The 22984-nt window shown below is 54.3% G+C and overlaps 1 protein-coding gene across 1 annotated transcript; it reads right to left on the bottom strand.

Moving 5' to 3' along the window:
* Window positions 1-734: 734 nt before the first annotated feature.
* On the bottom strand, window positions 735-8634 carry SBDS (SBDS ribosome maturation factor). Its single transcript, XM_075445630.1, has 5 exons — window positions 8460-8634; window positions 7376-7505; window positions 2908-3108; window positions 2259-2423; window positions 735-1531 (listed from the first exon to the last, which is right to left on the bottom strand). The coding sequence occupies exons 1-5, from the start codon at window positions 8585-8587 to the stop codon at window positions 1403-1405; spliced, it is 753 nt and encodes a 250-aa protein (XP_075301745.1). The 5' UTR covers window positions 8588-8634; the 3' UTR covers window positions 735-1402.
* Window positions 8635-22984: the final 14350 nt, after the last annotated feature.

The following is a 22984-nucleotide window of genomic DNA, read 5'->3' as shown; positions in this document are numbered from 1 at the left end:
GCTCTCCCCTGGGCAGGACATCCCCAGCAGGCTCCTGGCGCAGCACAAGCCCTTGCTGGAGTGGAAGCAGTTCCTCCACGAGTGCAAGCAGCAGCAGCAGCAGGCGCTGAAGGAGACGCTGGAGGGTCTGGAGCTGAAGTTTCGCCAGCCCCCCCAACACCACCAGGTGCTGTTGGCCTGGGGACAGCTGTGTCCAGCGGGCCACCACCCTTGGGGGGGACACATGTGCATCACGGGTGGGCAAAAACAGCCCCTGCCTCTGTCCTGCACATGGTTTGGTAGCCATGGCCCTTCTGCAGTTGCTGTCCTCTCTTCCTCTCTTCTTTGAAATGCAGAAATTCCACTCCGAAGCCTTTGTTTCACACAGCTGAACAAGATCTAACGGGATGAGCAAGAACCACCCAGCGTGCCTCTGGAGCTGGCTGGAAAGTCTGTGCACGTGTCAGAAAGCAGCATGACGAGGCAGAGGGTAAAGCACAGTTGCCAGAATTCTCCTCCATCGCACTCAGAAGAAAAGGGGCACACACAAACAGGGACCGCTGGGCAATCAGGGCCCAACAAAGCCTCTCGTGCTCAGCGGCCAGAGGCCACCGCTGCTTGGTCCAGACTCACTGGACCATGGGAATGAGAACAGCTCACAGGTGCAGGCCACCCCTTCAGCTGACAAAAAGCATCGCCAGGGCCAGAGACACCCCCGATACCATTAACAAAAAGAATCGCTTGATTTCCGTCTGTATCTGTGATATCTAACGAGATGAGAGTCCAGTTTTATTAAGGTAGCGAAACACATTTTACAGATAAGTTACTCGGAGAACACTTTGTCTAAGCCAGCAAGTGCCGTTATAGCCAGAGAAGGAAACCGGTAAGAACGGCCCCTGAAAGGACTCGAGGCATCAAGCAGCCAGTTATGGAAGTCCAAGCCAGCTTTCACGCTACCAAGAGATCAGTTCAGACACGATCCAAACCTTGCACCTGTTTCCAAGAGAAGATGCAGCTCCCTCTTCTTCAGGTTCCTCTCCTCGCCTACAAAACCCACCCCTCAGCCACGTACACAATCTTCCCCTCAGCACTGGCAACGCAAAGCAGAAACGATTGGCCCCGTATCAGTCAAACACTCTGCGACAGCAACCCTTGAAGGGAACCAAAGCTAGGGTGACTTCCCCACCAAGTCTCAACTCCACGCTCTGTAGTGCAACTCTGAAACAAAACGTTCCCACAACGCAAAGCAAGTGTAAAATGCTAAAAAGATACACACGCAGGGAGCAATCCCAAAGGATCAGTGTCAGAAAATAGCTGGCAGCAAGAGACAGGAAAAAACCTGAAGGCCTAACGGAGGAGAGTGGCCAACGCCGCTCATTTCGTAGGATGGTGTTGACGTAGAACTGCTCCAGGAAGGTTTGCGTTATTCAAGCTTTTCATCGCCTTCCTCCACGTCTTTCAGACTCAGCACTTCCAGTGTTCCTTTCCCTTTTGTCTCCCTCCGCATCAGCTCATCCATCTCTCTGAAGCAGCCCGGGTCAATCAGGCACACCTGGAACAGGGCACATTTCATCCCTCAGGCAAGAACATTGCATTTTTATTAGCCCCCACCACCAGTAGTGGCAGTGTCAGGTTAGCGATTGGACTCGATGATCTTAAAGGTCTTTCCCAACCTCAATGATGCTATGATTCCACGATTCTAAGGTCCAACACCGATTCTCATTTTAAAAAGTTACTGTTTAGTTACTAAGCAGGACTTTGCAGACTTGGTAAGCCATTTCTACCGAGGAGCCTTTCCCCAGAGGCTCTGCAGTTCCATTCACCCACGCTGCACAGGTCTTCTCAGCATTGGGATTGCTCCATTCTAATCTGTTCTCAGCCAGATTTTTACCAATACCAAATTTTGCTTTACGGCAGACTGTTTTGTAAAAAACTCATTAACCACTGCCAAAACACAGCCCTGACCCACCAAACACTGAACACTAACATTCCACACTTCCCGAGAAACTTCTCAGTGTTGCAGGAGAGCCACTGCTCAGGGAAATTACGCTGTGCTTCTCCTCAGCTTGGAGCAGCCATCTCTGTGCAACAAAGGCTACTGACAAGCCTTCATCACTAGCACTCTGTGAAATTCTTAACTAAAACTACACCTCTCCCTTTGAAACTCTGGTAAACTTGCAGCTTCTCTAAACCACTCCCCTGTATTAATTCATCCTCTAGGAACCCGTACAGGTGGAGCCAAATCACGTACGAAACCCACGGACTGCTTTATCGCTTACAATTTCCAGCTGCTCCTGGAACTCTTCACTCTCTATAACTTTCATCAGGGGCTTCAGCTTCTCTTTCAGTTTCTTCCCCTCCTTGGCTGGAAGAAGAACTCGCAGCCTCATGCGAGCACGTTCAATTGGCATGGTCTCCTTCAACTGTCTGATCACGTCCAGGGCCTGCACAGACATGCAGAAGAAAGAGCATTTACACACCTGCTTCACAAACACCACCCACGTCCAGATCTCCAAGCCTTGGCATGAGCTGCCGACACAGCGCTGGGTACTGACCCCCGCCACTCTGCTGCAGGTGAAGGAGCAGCGATACTGCAGAACCACCAACAGCCTCGGGGCTCAGGTGCAAAGCCTGATCTGCTCCCTCACTTAAAATAAACCATCAGGCTTTTATTTCTGCTCCAGGCACAGCGCTGCTGCTGCTTCAGGCAGTTTCTTTCCCCCCCCTTCCCGCAACGGTCAGAAAACAAACGGCACGACTTTCAGAGGCCGCCTGGGTCCAGCACTCGACTGCCAGCCGGCTGAGCGCTCCTTCGGCGGGCTTGAGGCCCTGGGGCGGTGCGGATCCCTCGCTGACTGCTCACACAGAAACGACGCTTGCAGACACCACCCACCTCTCCGCAGAAGCTGACTGTGCAAGAGAACTCGCCTGCTGCTTCGTGCTCTTGTGCAGTTTGACCGAGTAGTGAATATCCCTCATGGCTCTTTCTAGAAGGATCACGGTGTATGGCCGCTTGGTTTCAGGATTCACACATTTCTCAGCCACAATGGTGGCGATGTCTCTAAACATCTGCTCCAGCTGTGTCTGTCGTTCCTTGTCCGATACCTGCAGCTCCCCTTTGGATAAAATCTGCAGAGCCAAAATAAAGAAACCAGTTCATAAACAGCTCCCATCTGACTACAGAGTGAAAACTCTAGTCGCTCTGTTAAATTTAACAGCTGCCTGAATGGTCTGGTTCGACGTGAAGTGCAGAAAAAGAACCCTATGAACAATACACATCATTACGACAGACAACACCGAGAAGACTTCAGACAAAACACCCACCACAGAAACTCTGCGCTGCAGAATCACAGAATCATAGGTTGGAAAAGACTTCTCAGATCATCGAGTCCAACCATCCACCCAACACCCCCATGCCTGCTAAACCATGTCCTGAAGTGCTGCATCTACATGCTTTGTGAACCCCTCCAGGGGTGGGGACTCCCCCACTGCCCTGGGCAGCCTGGGCCAAGGCTTCACAACTCCTGCAGTGAAGAAATTTTTCCTGGTATCCAATCTAAACCTCCCCTGACACAACCTGAGGCCGTTGCCCCTCGTCCTGTCGCTGGTTACCTGGGAGGAGAGACCAACCCCCACCGCACTACAGACTCCTGTCAGGCAGCTGTGGAGAGCGAGAAGGTCTCCCCTCAGCCTCCTCTTCTCCAGGCTGAACAGCCCCAGCTCCCTCAGCCGCTCCTCGGAAGACTTCTTCTCCAGACCCTTCCCCAGCCTCGCTGCCCTTCTCTGGACGTGCTCCAGCACAGAATCACAGAATCCCAGCATGGTCGGGGTTGGCAGGGACCCCTGGGGATCCCCCAGCCCAACCCCCTGCCCAAGCAGGGTCACCCAGAGCAGGGGGCACAGCACCGCGGCCAGGCGGGGCTGGAATATCTCCAGAGAAGGAGACTCCACAGCCTCCCTGGGCAGCCTGGGCCAGGGCTCCGTCACCCTCAGAGGGAAGAAGTTCTTCCTCGGGTTCAGCTGGAGCTTCCTCTGCTCCAGTTTGTGCCCGTTGCCCCTTGTCCTGTCGCTGGGCACCTTCTTGTAGTGACGGCCCCAAAGCTGAACACAGGAGTCGAGGTGCGGCCTCAGCAGTGCCGAGCGCAGGGGCCCGATCCCTGCCCTGCTCCTGCTGGCCACACGGTTCCTGATACCGGCCAGGCTGCCGTTGGCCTTCTTGGCCACCCGGCCACACTGCTGGCTCCTGGTCAGCCGGCTGTGGACCAGCACCCCCAGGTCCTTTTCCACCGGGCAGCTTTCCAGCCACTCCGCCCCAAGCCTGCAGTGTTGCATGGGGTTGTTGTGACCAAAGTGCAGGACCTGGCACTTGGCCTTGCTGTACCTCATACAGTTGGCCTCAGCCCATCGATCCAGGCTGTCCAGATCCCTCTGCAGAGCCTTCCACCCTCGAGCAGATCGACAGTCCCGCCCTGCTTGGTGTCATCTGCAAACTCACTAAGGGAGCACTCAATCCCCTCACCCAGATCATTGATAAAGATGTTACACAAGGCCGGCCCCAACACTGAGCCCTGGAGAACATCACTTGTGACCGGCCACCAGCCGGATTTAACTCCGTTCACCACCACTCTCTGCGCTCGGCCATCCCGCCGGTTCTTCACCCAGCGCAGAGTGCACCCATCCAAACCACGGGCAGCCAGCTTCTCCAGGAGGATGCTGTGGGAGAGTGTCAACGGCCTTACTTTAGTCCAGGTAGATGACGTCCACAGCATTTCCTTCATCCACAGGGTGGCTCACCTGGTCATAGAAGGAGATCAGGCTGGGCAAGCAAGACCTGCCCTTCATGAACCCATGCTGGCTGGGCCTGATCCCTTGGTTGTCCTTCACATACCCGATGAGCACACTCAGGATGAATTGCTCCATAATCTTGCCAGGCACCGAGGTCAGGCTGACAGGTCTGTAGTTCCCAGGATCCTCCTTCCGGTCCTTCTTGTAGATGGGAGTAACACTGGCGATCCTCCAGTCATCTGGGACCTCCCCTGTTAGCCAGCACTGCTGACAGGTGATGGAGAGTGGCTCGGCCAGCTCCTCCACCAGTTCCCTCAGCACTCTTGGGGGGATCCCACCCAGCCCCATAGACTTGTGAGTGTCCAGGTGGCAGAGCAGGTCGTTAACTGCTTCCTCCTGGATTATGGGAGGTCTGTTCTGCACTCCTTCCCTATCTTCCAGCACTGGGGGCTGACTATCCTGGGAATAACTAGTCTGATTATTGAAGACTGATGCAAAGAAGGCATTAAGTACCTCAGCCTTTTCCTCATCCTTGTTGACAATATTCCCCCTTGCATCCAGTAAGGGATGGAGACTCTCATTGGCCCTGTTTTTGTTGTTGATGTAATTCTAAAATCATTTATTGTAGTCCCTTACAACAGTGGCCAGCCTGAGTTCTAGCTGGGCTTTTGCCTTTCTGATTTCCTCTCTGCATGACCTAACGAGAGCCCTGTATACCTCTTGAGTTGCCTGCCCTTTCTTCCATAGCTGGTAGACCCTCCTTCTTTTCCTAAGTCCCAGCAAGAGCTCCCTGTTCAGCCAGGCCGCTCGTCTTCCCCGCCGGTTCATCTGGCAGCACATGGGGACAGCCTGCTCCTGTGCCTTGAAGACTTCCTCCTTGAAGGACATCCAGCCTGCCTGGACCCCTTTGCCCTTCAGCACTCTCTCCCAAGGGACCCTCTCAACCAGCGTCCTGAACAGACCAAAGTCTGCCCTTCGAAAGTCCATGGTGGTGGTTTTGCTGCCCCCCTCTCAACTTCACCTCGAACCAAGAAATCCATCATTTCACGGTCACTAGGCCCAAGACGGCCTCCGACCATCACATCTCCCACCAGTCCTTCTCTGTTAGTAAACAGCAGGTCTAGCGAGGCAGCTCCGCTGCTAGGCTCACTTACCAGCTGCGTCAGGAAGTTCTCTTCCACACACTCCAGGAACTTCCTAGCCTGTTTCCTCTCTGCTGTGTTGTATTTCCAGCAGATGTCCAGTAAGTTAAAGTCCCCCACGAGAACAAGGGCTAGAGATTGTGAGACTTCTGCCAGCCTCTTACAGAAAACTTCATCTGCCTCTTCACCCTGGTTGGGTGGCTTATAACAGACCCCCAGCAGGATGTCTGCCTTGCTGGCTTTCCCCCTCACCTTTACCCACAAGCATTCAACCTTATCACAATCATTGAGCTCTATACAGTTGAAGGAGTCCCTAACATACAGCAGAGCAACATCCTTGTGGAGCCGCCTCCTGCTGCCTTGGCCTCAGCGATGGCAGGGTGCAGGTCCACCAGTGGATCTCCCTCTCACATTCCCTAATGTTCCTTAACCTCTCCACTTGCTCCTTCAGCTCTGCCACCAGGCTGAGCAGATCATTCACCTGGTCGCACCAAACACAGCTGTTGTCTCTGCTGTCCTCCGGTACGAGCGCCAGGCTCAGGCACTCCCTGCAGCCAGAGACCTGGACAGCTGTGTGTTTGTGCAGGACCTCCGTCTGGGTCCCCACGCTCCTTCTGGCAAAAGCTTTCCTGCAGGTGGAAACCATAGCTAGAATGTCTCCTGGGAGGGCAATGTCCACTAGTTGGGTTGCCAGGAGGGGACCTGCGCCCTGCCCGCTCGCCTGCCCTGCCCGCCCTGCCTGTGTGAACTGCCACGCAAACTGCTGCGTCGCACCCTGTTTGCCAGCGCTCCTCGTCGCTGTCCCTCCCCTGGGTCTGCTCTTCTATGTGAGGGGGTTTGGCCGCTGTCACACTCATTCTCACCCACGCTAAGTCAGAGCTGCAGCTCCCTCTTTCCCACTCTGTGGGGGGCCTGTGGTCTCCTCTCTCTCTCAGCGCTTTTGCTGCCTTGCCGCTGCGGTTTTGCCACTTCAGGAACGGTCCCTCGGCGCGACCCTCTGCTCCAGAGCCCTTTACTTAAATTCCCACCACCCACAACAAGCCCCACAGTTCCGATCCTACCAAGAAACCAGATCTGCCCTTACCGCTGAACTGAACTGTCCCAAGCAGAGCAACCGCCCCCTGCCTCTCCCTGCACCCTTCACAAGAGATCGGAGGGGAGAAACTCTTCAGCGCTGCCTCACCTTTTCTCCGTGTCCGGAGACACCCGTGCACAGGAGCCGAGTCTTCTACAGGAAACTCGGAACTCCTCCAGCCAGATGCAGGTACAAAATGCAAGACGATACCACCGCGGTCCTGCTGCTTTCTACCCATTTCTCAGCAGACAAACAACCCTGTGGCCTGCACCAGCGCTGCGTTCGACAAAAACCTTCCAGTAACACGACAGCCTTCCAGGTCTGCGCAAGCCTTACGTAAACCAGTCGCAAAGCCTACTCCAAGCTCTTCTAACGCAAAGCGGGTGAAACCTACCATCTTACAGATTTCTGTTTGGTCATCCGTCCCAAACGCTCGCACGAGATCTTCCTTCTTCGCCACCTGGCCTTTGGAGACATTGACAAACACTGTGTGCGTCTGCAGGACCTCGTCGAGATCTTTCTCCCTACAGACCAAGATGGGGTTAGAAAACTTGTAAGAAGACAGCAGAAGATACCAAGAAGATAACAAGAAGGGCTCCTACAGGTACGGCAGCCAGAAGACGAAGGCCAAAGAAAGCGAACCCCCACCCCCACCCCCCCCGAGGAGCAAGGCTGCCAAACTGGTACCAACGGACCAGGAGCAGCCTGAGGGACTAAGCAACTCTTTTGCCTCTGCTTTCGCTGGCAGCCTCTCTGCCCACACTTCTGGAGCCAACGGACCGCCAGACAGCGACTGGGGAGCAGAGTCCCTCCCGCCGCCAGAGAAGCTGCTCAGGCCCGGCACCAGCTGAGGAGCCTCGACGTACAGGAGACAGAAGTCTACAGGAGCTGATGAGATGCCCCCCACAGTCCTGAGGCAACGGGCTGATGGAGCTGCCAAGCCACTCTCCACGATACCTGAGAAGTCCTGGCACGCAGGCAGGGGAAGTCCCTGCCGACTGGAAAGAGGGGAACGTTGTGCCCGTTTTGAACAAGGGCAGAAAGGCGGACGCCGGGGGCTGAGAACAAAGATGGGGACGGGCTGTTGAGCAGGGCCTGTCGCCAGAGCACAGCGGGCAACGGCTGTCAGCAACCAGAGGGCAGGCGGAGAGCGGCCGCAAGGAAGAACTGCTCGACGCCCAGGGCGGGGAAGCCCTGGCACAGGCTGCCCGGCGGCGGGGGAACGCTCCAGGCCGGGCCGCCCGGGGCTCCGACCAACCGGAGCCAGCTGCAGACGGCCCTGCTCGCTGCGGGGGGTTGCTCCGGGCGGCCTCGGAGGGGCCCTCCCAGCTCCAGCCCCTCCGGGACCCCACCAACGCCTCAGGCCGCAGCCGGGGCCCGGCAACTACTCCGGCCGAAGCCTCGCTGCCCCGGCCCGGGCCGCGGCACCGCGCAGCGCCCCGGGGCGCTCCCCCCCCCGGCCCGGGCCCGGCACTCACGCTCCGCTGCGCCAGCCCAGGACCTTGTTGCGGTAGCAGGCGATCTCGAAGCGCTGCCCGCCCCGCCGCGCCCGCACCACGGCCACATTCGTGAGGCGGATCTGGTTCGTGGGGGTGAAGATCGCCATGGCGGACTGCGGGCGGGCGGGCGCCGCCTCCCCATTGGCCGCCGCCGCGACGTCCCCGCCCACCGTGGCGCAGCAAGAGCCGTCCGGCGGGAAACGGGGGGAGGCGGGCGGCAGGGCCGGGAGCCCCGGGTCCCCTCGGGTGTGGCGGAGGGGGCAGGGGATCCCCTCCTGAGGGGATGGCCTCGGGGTTTCGGCCCGCTCCCGTGAGCAGGAGCCCGGGGAGAGCGAGACGGGGAGCTTTGCAGCGCCGGAGCTCTGCAGGCGTCGGCTCTGTGCAGAGCGGAGGCCCCTGCGGCCCGGTGGGTGCTTCACAAGGACTCGTGACTTTGGGCCGCGCACACAGCACACGGCTCTGCTGCCTTTCCTTCTGGCAGAACCTGCCCGATCTAAGAATGCTTTAAATGTTTCAAAGTTTGAAATGCTTTGGGGGAAATGGGGTGAACATCGCTTTGAGAAGGGATTGAATGCAAGGCAGCGTGTGTTTCATAGGGTGAGAAATCCGCCTGGAATCCCGAAGGAACAGGAGACAAAGCAGTGAGTGGACACGGCGGCCCGCAGGCTGAGGCGGTCTGTGCTGCTGGGGTGAAGAGTTTCTGTGGGTTTCAGCCTGGCACAGCAGGGGTACAAGGTGCTTTTTTTTTTTCCACATACATGAAGTTGATCTGAAATATTGTTGAGACTCGACTGTGTTGCTTGTCTTAGAAACACCACACGGCAGTGTGTAAATGTCTGAACGCTCCTCAGAATGTTCATGAGAAGTCACTGCCCAACGGGAAAGATGAGTGAAAATGATAGAAAAATGCCACTTATTCTAGTGCCTTTGTTTGAAGCGGGGCACACACTATGATGATGAAGCCTAAGGTTTACTCCTGCAATATACTCTGAATTTGCTAGCAGGTCTTGTTAGAGGGAACTGCTGGTGTGGGAGCTTTCTTTCTCCAAGAAATTGAATTTGTGTGTGTGCGTGTAAAATCATGAGTCCTTCAACTCCCGTAACTCTTTTCTTTCAGCCAGTGATCATGAACACGGGGCAGCAGAATACAAGAATAGTGAGGCTGAGCCGAAATCCCTGGGGCTTTATTTCTGGCTTAGTGCCCCTTGGAGCACTCTTTGACTCATCTCCTTCCTCCTCCATCCCAGAGGGGGCTGTGGGAGCTTGAGAATTCTTTGCTGTGGAGCAGAGGGGTGAGAGGGATGAGATCCCGTGGCAGATAACAAGCAGAAGCAGCCATGCAAAAAGAAGGGCCAAAGCATTAGTGACGGACCAAGGCATTGACGTGCTGAGGGAGCCTTCGCTGTGAGCAGGGCGAGGTATCTGTTGTGGCAGGTGCTGCAGGGAGCCAGTTGGGTTTCTCATCAGAGTCTTTGCTCTGAGAGGCCCAGAGGATGCAGTTCTCCTGCGCTGCCGGGGAGGGGGACAACAGCCCTGTGGCCAGCCGCAGCCCCACCAGCACCCAGGGGAGACACCTGACTCCAACCTGGCCTCCTCCGTGAGCCCTGCAGGCTTTGACACCATCAACCCGGGCTGTCTTCTTTAAAGCACAACGTAGCACTGAATACAGTATTTCATTTGGAAGGGACCTAGAACGATCATCCAGTCCGACTGCTTGACCCCTTCAGGGCTGCCCAAAAGTCAGAGCATGTTATTAAGAGCACTGTGCAAAGGCCTCTTGAGCAGTGACAGGGAGGGGACATTGACCATCTCTCTAGGAAGCCTGTTCCAGTGTTTGAGCACCCTCTCGGTCAAGAAACGCTTCCTAACATCAAGTCTGAACCTCCCCTGATGCAGCTTTGAGCCATTCCTATGCATCCAGCCACAGGGTCCCAGGGAGAAGAGCTCAGCACCTCCCTCTCCACTTCCCCTCCTCAGGAAGCTGCAGAGAGCCGTCAGGTCTCCCCTCAGCCTCCTTCTCTCCAAACCAGACAAACCCGGAGTCCTCAGCTGCTCCTCCTAGGACACGTCCTCCAGCCCTTTCACCAGCTCTGTTGTCCTCCTCTGGACACATTTCATGCCATTGAAGGTTGCCCAATGCTCCAATCTCTCTAGATGTCTCTGCAAGGCCTCTTGTCGGTCAGGAGCATCACCAGCACCTCCCAATTTGGGATCATCAGCAAACTTGCTACTGGTGCATCCGCCTCCTGTGTCCTGACCTTATCCTTTGATCAAGGATCTCGGGTTAGTGAGGCAGGACTTTCCCTTTGTGAACCCCTGTTGACTGGGCCTGATGACCACGTTGTTCTTTCCGTGTCTGCCAACAGTGCCCAGAATGGTCTCTCCCCTTTTCTCCCCTTTTTCTTCAACAGGAAGAGCAGAATCATACTGAAAGTGGCATTTAAATCGAGCCCTGGGGAGCCACTGGTGACTGCCGCCAGCCTGATGTCACCCCATTTACTAAAACCCTTTGAGGCCAAGCCGTCAGCCAGTTGCTCACCCAACGTGTTGTGGACTTGTCTAGCCGTGTGCTGGGCAGTTTCTCCAGAAGGGCACTGGGAGAGACAGTTGAGCCCTGTTGATCTCCACTGGCCGTTTCTACCTGTCCTGCAGCCCCTGGTGCCTCTAGCACAGCTATCACAACAGTGACACAGCACTAAAACACCCTCACATTAACCCACCAACATTCAGGTCACTGGTAAAGAAGAAGGACAGAGGAAAAGACATGTTCTGTTCCGAAAGAAATCTCCCTTTTCCCTCCTGTAACTACCAGTGGGTGAAAGACAAAGGAGAAAAAATTCAGGTCAGCCACAACACTTGGTTTCAACTCGGAGCTTGTCATTTTGTGGCTGTTGTGGAAGAGTTTGAAAAGTCAGTCTTCCAGACTGATTTCTGGTTTCTATTGACACCAAAATGCTGGTGCTTTACTCGTTCGCTGACGTTTTCCAAGCGGAATCTCCAGTTCTGCTTTCCTTGGTGCTTGCCGTACTGTGGCTGCCGCTTCCCCCACCTTCTCCAGGGAAGTTCCTCCATGGAGAACAACACCCAGGGGCTGGTACAGTTTCACCTCTTGGGGCAGGGAGACTGTCTGTCAAAGCTGAGCAAGTGCAGCAGGAGCAAATATGGGCGAAGGTTTGTGCCCCTGTGGGAGGCTCTTAAAGGGATATTGCATTCCCTCCCCAGTGACAGCAAACTTCTCTGGATCCTCCACCCGCAAGGGCACCATCAAGAGCATCCCCTTTACAGCCAGCGCCGGCCTCCACGGCTGTGCAGCTGCTTGCAAAGGAGCTGGGCAGTTGGCAGGGTTTGGTGCAGCCGCTGTTAGCGGGGCTGTGCCAGCATTCCGGTGCCGGTAATCAGTGATTAACCACCACCCCCCCCTGCTTTCCCAGCTGGCCAGGCTGGTGAGTTAGATGGGGGCTGGGTGCTGGAGATCATTTCTCCTTCCTCCTCATCAGCTGCGACTTCAGAATTTCCATTCTGTGCCGCAGCAGAAATGGGCTGTTGTGGCACGTCAGTCATTTCGGACTCGGGGAGTGCAGGGGCCGCGGGAAGTGCACGAGCTGCAGCCTCCCTATTTCTGCCAGGGTGGGGATGGATGTTTGAGCCAAAGGACCACACAGCGCTGTCTGGCAGATGCCAGGTTCATCCGTTTAAAGCACCGAAACCTCAACTATTTTCATTATGACTTTTCCAAGACCCAAGTAGTGCTGTAGCTGGGCAATAGATCCCCCATAGCTGTGGTCTCAGCAAAGGCACCAAGAGCATTTGGGGCGGCCAGCGAGTCTGCTGGGAGGCTTGGCAGAAACTGCCGCTCCTTCCCTGCAACGCTGATGTGACAAGTGATGTCAGCACGAAGCAGAGGGAGCGAGCAGAAAGGGCAGGGAAAGCTTGGTCTGAGGCTGGTGTGCCCCTGCGGACATGGGCGAGGTGCGAGTCTCCTGGGTGTCCAGGCAGGAGGGCAGGTCCCTGGCAGAAGGCCTCAGGGTGGGCTGTAGCGGGGGAAGGAGCGCCGTCCGTGTGCAGCGCTGGGGGACGAGTGCCTTCGTGGAGAAGGCACCGTGGGCTCCACGGCTGGATGTGCGTGAGCCAGCCACAGGGCTGGGGAGCCGTCGCCGAGCCCTGGGGCTGGTGCAGCACCCGCTGCGGCCCTGGGCCCCGCTGGGTCAGAGCTTCCCTCCCGGCCCCTGCCCGCAGCCCAAAGCGGAGGCCTGAAGCTTGCTGCGAGTTTCGGGCTGGGAGTGCGAGTTGCACAAGGTGTGTGCAGGGAGCAGGGGAGGGGAGAGGCCCGGCGGGTCCACAGCCAGGTCAGACAGCCCCAGGCCAGGGGCTCCACCTCAGAGCCGGCTCTCCCATTCCAGGCAGGCTCTGCCCTTCCGCTGCCACGCACGGCCACGAAGACGCCCACCCTGAGGTGCGGTACCCGGACGGGTCTCAGCCCCTGCCCCACGTTTCCCCAGAGCTGCCTGCCACGCGTGCCAGCCCACGGGGGTCCCCGAGCTGTCCGGGCGGCAGAGGTGCCGGGAAGGTGTTGGCCCCACGGGATCAAGGGGCAGAAAGCCAGCACTTCAGGACATGGTTTGGTTAGCCATGGCCCTTCTGCAGTTGCTGTCCTCTCTCCCCCTCTTCTTTGAAATGCAAAAATTCCACTCCGAAGCCTTTGTTTCACACAGCTGAACAAGATCTAACGGGATGAGCAAGAACCACCCAGCGTGCCTCCGGAGCTGGCTGGCTGGAGAGCAGCTCTGTGGAGAGGGACCTGTGTGTCCTGATGGATGACAGGGTGACCATGAGCCAGCAGCGTGCCCTGGCTGCCCAGAAGGCCGATGGTCTCCTGGGGTGCATTAAGAGGAGTGTGGGCAGCAGGGTGAGGGGGGTTCTCCTTCCTCTCCACACTGCCCTAGTGAGGCCCCATCTGCAGTGCTGTGTCCAGTTCTGGGCTCCCCAGTTCAAGAAAGATGAAGAGCTACTGGAGAGAGTCCAGCGGAGGGCTGTGAGGATGAGGAGGGGACTGGAGCATCTCTCCTACAAGGAAAGGCTGAGGGAGCTGGGCTTGTTCAGCCTGGAGAAGAGAAGGCTGCGAGGGGACCTAATAAATGTTTATAAATATCTGCAGGGTGGGTGTCAAGAGGATGGGGCCAGACTCTTTCCAGTGGTGCCCAGCGACAGGACAAGGGGCAACGGGCACAAACTGAAGCAGAGGAAGCTCCAGCTGAACCCGAGGAAGAACTTCTTCCCTCTGAGGGTGCCGGAGCCCTGGCCCAGGCTGCCCAGGGAGGCTGTGGAGTCTCCTTCTCTGGAGATATTCCAGCCCCGCCTGGCCGCAGTGCTGTGCAGCCTGCTCTGGGTGACCCTGCTTGGGCAGGGGGTTGGGCTGGGTGACCCACAGAGGGCCCTCCCAACACCTGCCATCGGCTTTTCCTGTCCGCTGCAGGAGCCTTTTCCTGCATCAAACCAACCCAAAATGAGAGCAGCAGGTTGTGGCTCCTTGGGTGTGGAGCTGGGTGGTTGTGGTGCCCATTCTTAAACCGGAATGACTGGGCTTCATCTGACCATCTCTACTGGTCTGCATCTCCCCTGGCCTCGGGGGGGCCTGCAAATCGTTGGCAGCCGCCTTGGCAATTCCTTCTTGAAAAAGCAAACCAGGCTTCCACGATGTGCCCGAGCGCGGCCGTCTTCTGCCTTTGAAGCTTTGGTTTTGCTGTTCACGGGGCTGAAGATCGTGGTAACCCCCGGGCTGGCTGTGAGACGCAGCGCTGCGGCTGCCTCCCCCCTTGAGACACCATAAACCCAGGGACGGCTCCTTCTTTTGGGAGGGCGGGAGATTTCCTGCTCCAGAGGAGAATTACGAGGGAGGGGAAACCCTCTCAGAGGTGTCCCTGCAGTCATTTTAGGACTGAAAGCCCACCCTCAGAGTGACCCTTGATTCTTTAGTCGGCAGCAAGGCCCCTTCCCATCTGTGTGGGATGGGTGCTGGGTGTTTTCCTCATCTCTGGTGCCTTAAAACAGCTCCCGTGATCTCCCATGGGCCCCTTTGAAAGAAGGTTCCTGAAATGAAGTGCAGGGAAATCCCTAAGGAGGAAATAACTTGTTAAAAGGGAATAAAGAATATGCTGGAACTTTTTTTTTTAAAATATATTTTCATTTTTCTCTATGACTTCTATTCCTCCAGTGTGCTACATGTAGAAATACAGAAATTATTTTTGTTCTGGAGACACTGAAACAGATTTATTTATTGGAAGAGATGCTGTAGTGTGGAACAGTTCCGTGTTGTAAATGAAACAGAGCAGGGGAAAAAAATCCACCTAGTGAATCTGTGTTACCTATCACTTTGTATCTTTGTGTCTTTGGGTTTTTTTTATAAATTATTTATTTGGGGTTCCTTCTGTGAAACTCAAAGAACATCAATCTGTGTCGCCGTCTCGTGGGCCCCGTCTCTGCAGCGTTGCTGTTGACCGAGGGGTTCCACCCACCAGTGCCGTGTCCATCTTTGCTGTTTCTCTTGTCGCCCACTGAGCGTAATGGGAGCATGATTAAAAAAAAAAAATCTTGTTTGTCTCGCTGTGCTGCTCCTGTGTCTTTGGAAGGGTGGAGAGGAGTCGGAGGTGTCTTTGGCACTTTTGAAGGGGGTTTTGGAGGTGGTGGGGAGCGGGCGTTGCTGACATGGGTCAGGAACGAGCTGATTGAGGAAGGATTGGTGAATTAGAGCATTTGGGATTTTTTTTTAATGTTTGAAAATAATTTTATTTTCCTTTTAATTCTAAATTTTTAATCTTTTTTTTTTTCTGCATTTTTTAATTTCTGCGTGCCAGTCACTGTGCTGAGCTCTGCGTCGTGGGGGACAGGGGACAGCAGTGTCCCCCACGTCACCTCTGCCAGAGCCGGGGCTGGGCAGGCAGCTCCGAAAGGGCGCAAGAGAGGAATCAATTCAGGTCCCTTGTGAAAAAGCCCCATCCAGGGGCAGCAGTTTGTCCTCCCTGGGTTGTCGGGTTCTTTTAACAGTTTGCAGTACAATGAATTGGCATTCAATCACATCCGAAGAGCTTCTAGTTGTCTTTCAAAATCCCCTCTGGCAGAGGTCTGTGGGTTCAGGTAGGCGCATCCTGATTGCCCTTTTTTCCTGAAACTCAAGGAACTGAGAGAAGAATGGGGCACCTGAACCAAGCTGGGGATCAGACCACAGTGACTGAAAATCCCTGGGGCCAGCAGTGGGTGGGACCCCAATGGAAGGGTTGGAGACGTCAGGAACTAACTGCCGGATTTAGCAAAGGTTTTATTATAGTTTAGGGAAAGCTGCAGGATCTGCAGCACCGCGAGAGCCGTTACAGAGAAAATGAAGCTGGAGAAATCCAGGTTTGAAGGGAAGGCTGACCTGTGGGTGCAAACTTTTCGGAGGAGGTGAGTGGGAAACACCAAAGGGTCAACGCAGCTGCACGTGATGGCTAAATCCTTGCTGTGGGGCATCCGGTCACTGCCTGCGGTGGAGGAGTCCAACATCCCCAGCTGATGCTGCTGGAAAGCTGATGCCTTCATTTGCCATTTAAATGTACCTTAAAAATAATAACCAAACACACACCAAACAGCTTCAGGAATAGAAACTCCTCCCTAAAACCAGTTGAGGACCTTTGAAACCGCAGCGGTGATTTTCTCATTTGCACAGGGGCAGCTGCTTTGCTTCGATGATACTGAAATGTTACAATATCCCCTACAAACACAAACGATCCCACCACCTTTAATGCTGAAATGAAGTGTAAAATGTCAGAACAGAGCACGGCAAGAACAAAACAGCCTCTGCCCACTGTAGATTATTAACACCTCCCCAAAATAGCTTCTTTTTCCTTGTTTTATTTTATTACACATAAACACTGGAGAATCCACATGAGCCAGCAAAAAGGAGAAGCAGCATCAGGCATAGGAAGCTGCACTTTGCCTTTGCACTGGAACCACTGATTTGTGGCTGTTCTGAAATTACTCATTTGTTTAGTTTTAACTGGCCATGTTTGCCATTTGGGGTGATGTACGCGAGCAGTGGGAACGCGGCCGGGAAGGGGATGCTGTGGGGCTCCTCCTTCAGGTACCTCTTTGTGGAGCTGCCAAATGTAAGAAAACATGGAGAGAAAGCTTGTATAAGCACATTATCAATGGGCATCAGGGCTTGCGGCATCGTGGGAGGTAATTTCCCAGCGTGGTCCCGTTCCCCCTCCCCCCTTTTTACCTGTACCGCTCAGTGTTGATGAGCCAGTGCACAAAGTCCTTGGCCTTCATCTTGTCCAGGTAGCGGGTGAAGTCGCTGGTGAAGGTGCCTTCTGAGTGTCGCTTGATATTGGATGTGATGCTTCGGCCGCTTTGGGATTCGTTCGACTGCCATCTGATCAGGAGAGAAGGACGGGGGAAGAAAACGTGGTTTAATGCAGATTATGGCATCCTGGCTCCTCCCTGCAGGAGATGCCCCAAGCAGGGGCTGAGTCCTGTAAAGTATTTCACTGTGTACAGCATCCTCCAGAAAAGCTATGAGAATACATAAAACTATTTTTCAGTTTCAGGGGGTCTTGCGAAGCCTGGGCAGGGTTGTTCCTGCCATCAAATATCTGCAGTATCCTGTCCTAGCCTATCTTATTTGCCCTCCATCTTGCTCAGGTGTGGTAGGTTCATCCCTCCACCCTGGTCCCTGCTTGCTGCTCTTGGGAAGCAGCGTGGTGCTGCCCTGGGGTTTAGCTCAACCTCCTCCAGCTCCAGGATGGAGAGCTGATGTTGGGGTCCCCCTTATCCCAAATTCACCCCAGCAGAGGGTCCCCAAAGTTTTTTCCTCCCACAGTGCCACCGGCGCGGAGCACGGTGATGGCCCCGGAGCCGGGAGACCCGGCAGCTTACCTGGACAGGTCATCCAAGTCCTGGGAGCTCATCTGCCGCCCTGCCTGGATCAGCACGGCCAACACCAGCCCGCAGAGGTACAGCCGCCGGACGGTCTGCATCAGCCTCACTGGAGAAGGGAGAAATGCCTGGGGCTGCCGTCGCCATTGCCCCAGCCCATGCGGAAGCCCCGGCAGCGTGGGACGGGCTGGATCCCACGGGGACACCCTCCTTCCCAGGGCCCTTGGCAGCGTTTGGATGGGCGCTCGTGAACATCGCGTCCTCTCGAGCACCGAACGGCATGTCCACCGTTGCTCAGGTGCAGGCACACAGCCACAAGAACAGGTTTGTACAATCTAAAGGTATCATTCACTGTGATGAACTTCATCACGAACCTCCCCCTTTCTATCTAGGAGCAATACTGCTATCTAGAGCTCATCACCAGAGTGCTAGGGAACTTTCCTGATGATTATTTGCTCAGAAAAGCAGCTTTCAGGAGAGTTGGTTATTGAGAGTTTGAAATTCTTATCTTTTCTGGGTGCCTTAGCAGCTCAGGGGGAGTAAAATGCTAACCCCTTCCCCTCATTTGCTGAAAATCAGGCTTCTGGTTGCCTCTCACCAAGGACTTTCCTTACTCTGGTTTAATTTCTTCCTAGCTTGGTAGTACAGAAGGGGGGAAAAGGCACTTACCTTCTGCAAAGACAACCGTTCCCTGAAAAGCAAGATCCTATTCTCCTCCTTCAAGCTGGTTGTGGCTAAACTCTGCTCCTTACCGGTGCTTTTAAGCTTGTTAGCAGGATGCTAAAAGCTGACAGGTAGGTCATCAGTACTCCTGTTCGCAGTTGGGTGGGTCATCATGAATCATTACAGGATTTTTTAAGTGGTGCTGTTGCAAAAAATATACTTGTTGCTGTATTTTTCAGCTTATGCCTTCAGTGAGGAGATTGTTGTTGTTGTTGTTGTTGCTATTCCTCTCATCTTTTCTTTTTTTTTCCACTTCTTGGACCAAACGAGTGACCTATCTGTTTCCTCCTTTCAGGTGAGATGGCCCTTTATTGCCACAGTGCATCTTGCATGGAGAAGTGTTTTCTCTGCCTGCATGCCCTTTCAAACACATTTAGTTTGAGTTAAAAACATTAAGAAAAAAGCAAGAGCAAAAATGTAAAAGAAGCATTTGAGTATCCAAGCACTTGCTGCTGCTTTCTGCAGTGTAAAATTCAGGTGACAGCTCATCAGCTGGACAGACGCTGCTTTCGATACAAGCCTGGTTTTGTCCCCCAAGGCCAGATCTGACACTAGGGCCATTCACCATCATTTCTTCACTTTAGGGAGGATGGGTGGCACTGCGAGCGGCCATGGATCTGGGTCAGCGTTTTTCCCCGTGGGACATACAGGCTCAGCTCAGGAGCTGGAGGAACATCTGGAGCTCATCAGGCCAAGGACAATAGTTTTGCAGGGGTGTCTCCTGGGAACTGGGGTCATTTATTTAAATCCCTAAGTCCAGCACAGGAAAAAAGGCTTGAGAAGAGCAAAACTAAGGGTAGCCCTAAAGAACCAGACACAGCCCCGGAGGAGAGAGTGCTGACAGCTCTGGGTGTACATGGAGCACAGCCCTCAGCTCCCTGAAGATGATGGGAGGTCAGATGAGCTTTTGAGGGCTGCTGCTTGGAAGGATTGAAGGCAGACTTATTTTGGGAGAATTTTGAGACATTTGGGGAACTCTTGGCTAAGAAGTCTCTACGGTTCAGTGCTCAGGAGGACAAATGTACCCCTTTCTCTTGTGCGTGCTGAATGGGCAGAGAAAAGCAAAGCTTAGGAAGCTGGACCATGTTTCTCCCTCACCCAACACCAGCCGCCAGAAGAGACGAGGGCTCGAAGTCCCGATTTATCTGCCCCTTACTGTCCTCTCCTCCTGGGACCTTTCTTCTCACGGTTGGGTAATTATTATTATTCTACCAAAGAGATTTATATAATTATTGTCACTGTCAAAATATGGCTGGTGTTCAGGGGACACTCATCTTGAAAAGCCTTTTAATTAGGGCCAGCAATGGCCTTATGAGAAAGCCTGACATCAGAGGGGGAAGGTAGGAGATTAATTAGCTCAACCTTTGGAGGAGAGGTCCAGCTCTCCTACCCATCACTTCGATGGGATATTTATTAGTGCCACTAAATTAGCTCACGATGGCACTGTTTGTGATGTCTCCCTGGCCAGGAAGGCACAGAAGCTATCTGCAGTGATGGGGGGCAAAGCAGAAGAAAAATCCAGCTCAGCCAGCACAGTGCATGTCGTGTTGCTTCTTAGTTTTCTTAATTGTGGCTCCAAGTGTGAGAGTGGGTTAGAGAAATGTCCTACAGGACACTTTCTCCACTGTCCATGGGTGTTTTTCACTGGCCTGTTGGGTCGTGATCCCTTTCCAAATGTCCTCTGTGGTCTTCCCCTTTCCACGTGAGTTAGGTTGCTGGTGGCTCTCCCATGCTGGGGGGTAGTAGTGTGGGGGCATGGACCTGTGTTTTAAGATGCACGTGCAGATATGGATTATCTGGATTTTGTCCCATTTTAGGACTTGGAGAGGATTTTATGGACAGCAGGTGGCAGCCTTCCACTGCCCATCCTTCCTCTGCCTGCCCTTCGGCTGCTTCGCAGCCTCCTCCTCCTCATTGCTTGGCAGCTCCCAAAACACCCTGCCTCTCCTTGCAAGGACCGAAGTGGTGTGATGTCCCTCTCTTCGGGGATGGAAGATCCCAGGCTGGGGATGCTGTCGGTGGTGGCACAGTGATGCCAGAGGGGCTGGTTTTGGTTCAAATCCCTGCTTTCTGCTGCGTGCATCTTTGGACAAGCACCTTTGAAGATGCACAAGCATCCTGTGCTGATGGAGCATGGACCAACGAAGGCAATAAGGGAAAACTCCTGGCCTGTACTTAATGTCCACCAACCCTTAGATAAACTCATCCACAACCCATGAAACCTCTGCTGAAGGGCATTTTCCCGTTAGGTCACATCAGGACCAGCTGTGCAGCCGACGTGCCCACCTCCACCAGCTTTGGTCTCTTGCAAGCATTGGGAGAAGCAGGAGAAGCCAGGCTGCTCTGACAGGTGTGGTGTGACATGTCCTTGCTGGGCTGTCCAACATCAGGCTGGAAACAAGAGTCGTTTATGCTTAAGCCTGCTCTTAATTACAACAGGGACCTGCCGGGCCTCATGCTGTCAGCAGCGAGCTCCTCCTTTGGCGCTCAGTTTCCCTGCGTGGTGCAGTAGGGTCGGACTGGCATGCCTTGACGCCTCGATGCCTCCATGCAACAGACTGAAGGCGATTGTGAAGGCACCTTAGATGCAACAAACTGCTCCAATACTGCTGTCCAAACCAAGGGATGGTTCACTTGGGAGGGATTTACTGCGAGCAAGGAGGAGCAAATGCTTTGACTTCACCTTCTTGCACCCTCTGCAAAGAGACCTTCGTTTCTTACAGGGGTGCATTCTGGGTTCAACCCAGCGCAAAAGAGCCAGGGATGGAAAAAACCCTTCCTCTGTGTCCCCGTACTGTCGCAGTTCAGAGCCCAGTGCCCCACGAATCAGCACTCTCTGCTCTTGTTTCCCCCACAGCTGAAGGTGCTTGTGGCCTCCTCCCTGCCCACCACAACTAGAGGCAATTTTATACCCGTGCGGCAGCGCGTGCTGCCTCTCGCTGGCAGTTGCTACTGCCAAGTCATAACTGGGCAAAGAAAGACCTCCTCGGGTCAGTGGTTTAACCTGAAGCACCTCCTTCGGGGTGACACTGAGTGCACGGTTTCAGTTTCAGCATCTTTTGGGCTTTTTTTCCTGTGTTTTGCTTTACAGGTGTTCTCAAGGAGCAAACGGAGGGTGGTTAAAGAAAGATATTCTGGGTTCTCAGAGAGGTATTTTGGCAGCTCTGAAGGGACGTGGATTATTTTCCTGCTTCTTTTTCCCTTTGTGCATGTTTCTTGGGGCAGAAAACAGTATCTGCCTTTGATGCTGCAAAGTCGAGGGCCTGCAGCCTCCTGGCTTGTGCCCATGGCCAACCTTTGCTGCCAGGGAGGTAGAGTGTGGTGGGATGCAGAGATGGTGCTGAGCTACGTGGCAGGCTGACAAGGTCATTTGGAGCCATAAGATCTTAAGAACAGGGATCAATGCCATGTAGCCCTTCCTGACATGAAGCCTAGGCTGTATCTCCATTGGATCTCCATTTTTGATGAACCTATCACTTTTCTCCCTTTGCTGTTAACAGAGCAGAAGGAAACTTGGTGAGATCCCTCCTGCCCCCAGTTGCCATTGCTCTCCTGTCCCCGAGCACCTTTCATGAGCACTAAATGTCCACAAGACACGGACGGCAAGGAAAGTCATTGGGTGCCAGGACCAAGGACTCACTTCCCACACAGGAAACTTGAATGTGAGCCTGGAGAAGTGCAACAGGCTTTGTCAGTGGATGGCTGGATGAGAAACCAGCTTGCACCTGGGTTGGACTGGGAGACGGGTGAGCTAATGGGGAATTGCAGGCAAAATGCTTTGGGGCCAAGCATCTGGACACGTAGCATGTGTCCAGCTGTGGTGACACTGCTGCAAGAGTGTCCCTGCTCCTTTTCATCAGTGGGAGCTGCTGGCTGTTGGAGGTCACGTGAAGGTCAGATCAGAGGCTCTGTCCTTGCTCCTACATTAACTAGTACATTTTGCCTTCTTTGGCTAAAACCCCAGCAATCGGCCTCAGCAGTGGAGCAGGTTGCAGGCGCCTGGCTGAGCCCTCGCTGCCTGCAAAGCCTGGTGCTCCGTCCCTCCATGGTCTTCCACTCTGCAAGCTTACCATCCCTCCTGCTCCCTGGTCCTCCTCAGCTGTCCCTTGCTCCCTGTGCTCTCTCGGCATGATGCTCTGCAGTGAAAGGTGGGGGCTTCCTTTTTGCTTTTGGAGGAGAGCGGCTGCTGTGAGCTGTCCCAGGCACTGTTCTGTGGTTTGGAGGAAGCTGTGGGTGTGCTGAGCTGGCTCCGTCCTCCAGGGCACCCTGGCCCTGCGCCAAGCGATTGGTGGTTTGTGCTGGGACCCTGCGGGAGCTGAACTGGGGCAGCTCTGGGCGAGCGAAGCTGTGAGCGTGTGGGGAGCTCCTGGGGCAATGCCCATGGGGCTGTGTGGCTGTGGGAATGTTTGGTTCAACACCTCGATGGTTTATGTGCCTTGCAGCCTCCCAAAATCCTGATTTACAGTTAGGGTGGTTTTTTTAATTACACTTCGTTATCTCAGACAAAGGGAGACGGTGGTTAATGGTTTATTTCTACTAAATCTCCCCTTGGCTTTGAAACGTGGAAAACTGTCAGTTTGGTTTTTTTTACCTGCCACTTGTTCCTAACCATAGTGCTATAAAAATCTTATAGACCCTAATGAGACACGTTGCCATTGTGCACACGCTAAAAAGTCCTCAGAGTCTGAAGCAAAAGTGGCAGAGGTTTTAATTTAATCATCTTGATTTCTGTGGGCCCTTAGCAGGCTTGTGTGTGATTAATAACCCTTGACTCCTCAGCTTTGCAAAAAATCCCCTAAGAGAGACCTTCTTTGGCTGTTTGCAACGGCTTTTAGTTTGGCAGCAGTCACTAGTAACCGGCTGACGAAACC

The sequence above is a fragment of the Opisthocomus hoazin genome, chromosome 32 (assembly GCF_030867145.1).
Source record: "Opisthocomus hoazin isolate bOpiHoa1 chromosome 32, bOpiHoa1.hap1, whole genome shotgun sequence".
NCBI lineage: Eukaryota > Metazoa > Chordata > Aves > Opisthocomiformes > Opisthocomidae > Opisthocomus > Opisthocomus hoazin.
This window is presented reverse-complemented; position numbering and strand designations above follow the sequence as displayed.

Excerpts from the sequence above, each read along its gene's own strand:
- SBDS (XM_075445630.1), bottom strand. The coding sequence starts at position 8,587 with ATGGCGATCTTCACCCCCACGAACCAGATCCGCCTCACGAATGTGGCC. Across the intron at positions 2,424-2,907 it reads ACAAGAGCACGAAGCAGCAG|GCCCTGGACGTGATCAGACA; the intron begins GCGAGTTCTCTT and ends ATGTCTGTGCAG. Across the intron at positions 1,532-2,258 it reads TCCAGGAGCAGCTGGAAATT|GTGTGCCTGATTGACCCGGG; the intron begins GTAAGCGATAAA and ends GCCCTGTTCCAG.